This window comes from Diadema antillarum, unplaced genomic scaffold (assembly GCF_040938485.1).
Source record: "Diadema antillarum isolate AM-2024a unplaced genomic scaffold, OU_Dant_1.0 seq00000382_RagTag, whole genome shotgun sequence".
NCBI lineage: Eukaryota > Metazoa > Echinodermata > Echinoidea > Diadematoida > Diadematidae > Diadema > Diadema antillarum.
In genome coordinates this window covers 3,724,263-3,728,922 of record NW_027271380.1, presented here as the reverse complement: position 1 = coordinate 3,728,922, position 4,660 = coordinate 3,724,263, and the positions used below count along the sequence as shown (strand labels likewise).

At 39.1% G+C, this 4,660-nt stretch overlaps 1 protein-coding gene across 1 annotated transcript; it reads right to left on the bottom strand.

The window, feature by feature from the left end:
- Positions 1 to 464: 464 nt before the first annotated feature.
- On the bottom strand, positions 465 to 1,776 carry LOC139731685 (uncharacterized). The gene is made up of 2 exons (XM_071642574.1): positions 1,511 to 1,776; positions 465 to 1,135 (listed from the first exon to the last, which is right to left on the bottom strand). The coding sequence occupies exons 1-2, from the start codon at positions 1,774 to 1,776 to the stop codon at positions 484 to 486; spliced, it is 918 nt and encodes a 305-aa protein (XP_071498675.1). The 3' UTR covers positions 465 to 483.
- Between the last annotated feature and the right edge of the window lie 2,884 nt (positions 1,777 to 4,660).

Here is a 4,660-nt window from a genome sequence, read left to right as displayed (position 1 = left end):
GTCAATAAAAAAAGAAAAGGTGATGAACAAATGAGAAAATGCGTTTTTAATTTCAAAATCAGATTAGCTTTTGAAAAAACATGATGCAAATTACAGTTTATATATATATTTCGAATGGTTCGTCTAATTCCACTGTAAGATTTGTGGATTTGCTTGTCATCTTCATAAGATTTAAAGTTATCATATCCAATGGTTACACATGAGTATTGACACATTCTCTTCAGGGAAATTCATAAGGCATACAATGATATCGATTTCCTAATCAATAACATTGACTAAGAAACCGATATCTTATATACGGATATCATAACCGATGTTTTAAATTGAATGCACATTCAACAGAGGATAATCTGACATGAAATTTTATTTCAGAGAAGACGTTAAGTTTGATAAAAGCCTACATAGTGGGAACTGTACGACCATTATGATTATTTGTGTGTGTCCATTTTCAGCATTCAAGGGGCTGCCTCAGGATTGTACATGTCACAGCTTAAGTTTGCTCTCGGCCATCTCATTATAGAACTTCATGACTTTATCTGCACATCGGCGAACGTCACGTGTCAACTTATTGGGGTCAGGCTTCCTGCTAGGTGGAAAGAACTCGCTGCTCCTCATCGCTGAACCATAGAAGTTAACCACGTCGAGAACAAGGTTATCCCCAGCCGCTTTCCATGACTTGAGAGATTCTGTGGAAGCCTCCCATTTCAGGAGTGACTCGGTGTAAGGGAGTCCTACCTTGTCGCAATACGCTTTCAAGTATTCTGCCGGCTTGGTCAGGAGATCATCAGCATCGATCACGATCGGATCGCTATCGATATTTTCTTTGACATACTTCCAGAGGTCGTAGAGCTCCTCCACGTAGCATCCAGATGGGAATAAAATGTCATCGCGTTCGACATCGTATGTCTGTTCGTTGGCAGATTCGTCTTTCAGAAGACCAAGCTCAGTAAACTGCGCAAACATAGCTTTTCGATAGGAGCTGATAGAGCGAATGGGATCGCGAATGAGAAAGGTATATTTGAACCCACTGGGAAGGTACTTTCGTGTGTCGTCACTGGCCACGCCTGACGCCATATCCTTGACAAACACATATTTACTCTGTGTACTCTCAAGTGTCTCTTTCATGGTAGAATACCTATAACAATGAAAAAATCGAGATCATGTTCTAAATTAGTGAGTGACAGAGATTTCAAGTATCAAGTCAAAAGGCATATGACTTTTTTATTCAGGACGTAATTACTTCCGTTTGTTGTAAACTGGCTGCACGTTTGCATACAGAAAAATGTTACGTTACAATAAACAGTGGTAGATATGAAGACAGGTTTATAGAGGATAAAGAGGGAAATTAAGTAGCAAAAATGTATATCAAGTAAATGTATAGGAAAGACTGTGGTGTCGGTTTTATTTGAAAATTGTCTCCGAAGACCCACAGAATTCTTTGAGATTGTCCACTCACTAGCGTGAAACATTTTGAAAGACATATAGATACATAGTTGTATAGTCAACTCACGCAAGACGTGATGATTCCATTTTCGATCTGGCGATCCCTCCGAGCAGTTCGGCAGCTTTTCCCAGCACTTCCTCATTTCCCTTATAAACCAGAGGTAAGTCTTCTCCGTGCGACTTCTTGTATACCCTGCCAGCGAGGTTGCAGTATAGAAAAGGTTCGAAATAAATCTCCATTTCTGGGATGGCACTCAGACATTTGGCGAACGCCGATGAAATGACTCTCGGAACGCACCAAAGAAAGATTTTCGATCCGTCAGTAGCCGACATTTTGGTTTCTTCTCGAGGAACTCGCACACAAAGCTTTCCAATGGCAAAAAAAAAATTGATGTAAAGCGCTGTGTAATGAGAAAGCGTTCAGCTTTGAAATGTGATTCCGCCCCGTTTGAGCTTTGACAGTAGGAGGCTACTGCTTGATCTTTCTGACCTGTAGAACGTGAACCTATGAAACGTTGGGGAACATGTCTGGATACACACTAACACATCAGAAAGATTATGAGTACATACATGTACATGCCACGCCTGAATGATCCGATGTTTTAGCACGCACTGTAGATGATAACAAGTTCAAGTGTTATCATTAGCGATGCACGTCACGAGTCCTGCCATCTGTATGTACGTAGGTCTAATCTCGAGAAATTATCACAGTCTAAAGGTAAATGACTGATGTGCTGATACCCCGTTATTGTTTACATGTTACCAAGAAGAGAAATGTAATTAGTGACTATTTGTATCGCTAAAGATGAAAATAACCATATGGTTTGTTTAGATGTGCGTGTAGTCAGCTATAGGAAACATGCCTTGTAAAAGACAAACCTTTGTTACCAATAGGCATACTGATAAGTAGCTTGAAATGGTACTTCTACACTCATTTATCGCGAGGCTGTTTGATGGTTGTTTACATATATCGAATTAATTCAGTCTCAAAATTCATTCATCTTAACCATTTGATTTTGTGTATAGAGAGATGACACCACACCTTCGAAATGTTGGAGATTGTTAAAAAGAAAGTTCTTATAGTAGCTTAAGGAATATTAAGAGAAAATGTCATTAACAACGTGGAATGTCTTAGTTCAAATATCTATTTTATTCAACTATCTTTTAGCTTGTTTTTATCGTTAGATACTAATGACAAAAAAAAAAAACGTGTTCCAAAAGAAATGTAAACAAATTACAATAAAAATGTTGATTGTGTCAGAACAAGTGCGATGGCAGGATGTTTATTTTGGGCTGGTTAGGTTTTTAATCCTAGCATAAGGCCTATATAGTTCGTGTAATTTCGTTTATTGTACAATGTAATGTCAATATTATGCAAGTACATATATATCTGTCGAAAAAGCTTGACATTTGGCAACTTAATTTATACAGCCCCATTATTCCAAGATTACATTTTTTTTTTTGTTTCGTTACGTTTGTTGGCGTGTTTCTTATTCTATTGATTTACACCTGCCAAAAGAGGATTTTAGTTGATGTCTTTTCTTGTCCACTGTACAACCGAAAGAAAATGCCTGTTCGTTGCTCTAATCGATAGCATACATGCCAACAGTTTGATCTGAGAACGAGATAAAATCCAGGCGAGGGAGCAAGATGGCCAACCGGAGGTAGATTTGGGAGGTGAAGGGGGCTTGCCCACCTCCAAGAGCTGGGGATACTGTATATCAAATTTGAGAACTGAAATGGCTCACTCCTAGACTGATCATTTCAATGACCATCAATATGACGAGACTGCTAGATGAATTTAGACATCAGTCATAATAATTTATTGTAACAGTCATGTAAGATCAAATGACTCAATAATATGTCCTCATTCAGGATGACAAACAACACGGCTGTATGACCGTTTGCCTAGTTGCTTACACTGGCTTAGGGGGCAAATCATACGGTTTTAGTCTTGTAAGCACAATTGTGTTGTAAGGCGGTGAGATAGCTCAGCCAGAAGCACGTCTGCCTCACAATCCAAAGGACCCGGGTTCGATTCCCGAGTCGATCACACTGAGCAACATTGTGTGTATCATACAGTCTCCTCTAGTAAGAAGCAATAAAACAATCTGTCCCTCGGATATGACATAAAATAAAGGTCCCATATGTGGGAGAGTCACAACTCGTGCACTCATGCACTCGTGCAGGGTATTTCACCCGGTGAAAATGCTCCCGCCTAACAACCAACTGGAACCCGCGGAAGACCAGCCAGTGCATAGCTGCATATGGGCCATCCAGTCATCTTCACATATGGTAGTGAAATAAAAAGACAAACAAACACGAAAATTGCTCAAGAAGGTGATGTAACCATTCTGCCGAGTAAGATAAGGACAACCCAAATGGTTTCTTCTGAACACTCATTAAATGTGTTGAAAAGTTGTTGGTGATTCACTCATGGGTAAATGGTGTACATAAACATTTCCACGTTAAAAGCATCGTACCGGGTAAATATGTACACTATGTTCGAATGATTCAATGTTTTCTGCTAGGCTTATTCATTTCTAGTGGGGAAGAAAAAACTGCAGAAAAAAGAATTGTCGCTCCATGGGAAACATTAAGGGTCACAATAGGGGAGCGAAGATTCGCTTTGTATTACAGTGGATGTCAAATATTGAGGTGGATGGGAAGTACAAACACAAAGACTGGCGCTCCAAGGTGCAGACATACACATATTTGCTATTCTCGTCTTTATGCGAACGAGATATGTGAAAAGCATTCAATTCGTTTTCATCAGTCAACCGTGCATTCATATTTCCCCGCCAGTCTGGTATAGGCCTTAATCGTTTACATTGCCATTGCCACAGACTTTTAATTAATCACTACTACTAAAACATTGATCAATTCAGTGCTTATTTACGTCGATATAGGGTAATTTGTCAATCAGTTGCAATGAAAAAATCTCGAAGGAAGAATTTCATGAATTTGAATCTAAAAGTTTGTTTGTTTGTTTATTTGTATAGTGCAACAGAGTAGTCAGGAACAGCAACCTAGCAAAATGCATACAGCAATGAAAAAAAAAAGTCAATCAAAATAGCGATTCAAAATCATGCAACTCATGAACTCAACTTGAGTCAGGTATGGTTTGACGTGTGTAGATTGAAAGCACAAATGAGATATAGAGGTTAGGCAAGAAACAAGTCCTTTCCATCCTCCCTCGTCGAAGTACTGACACAAT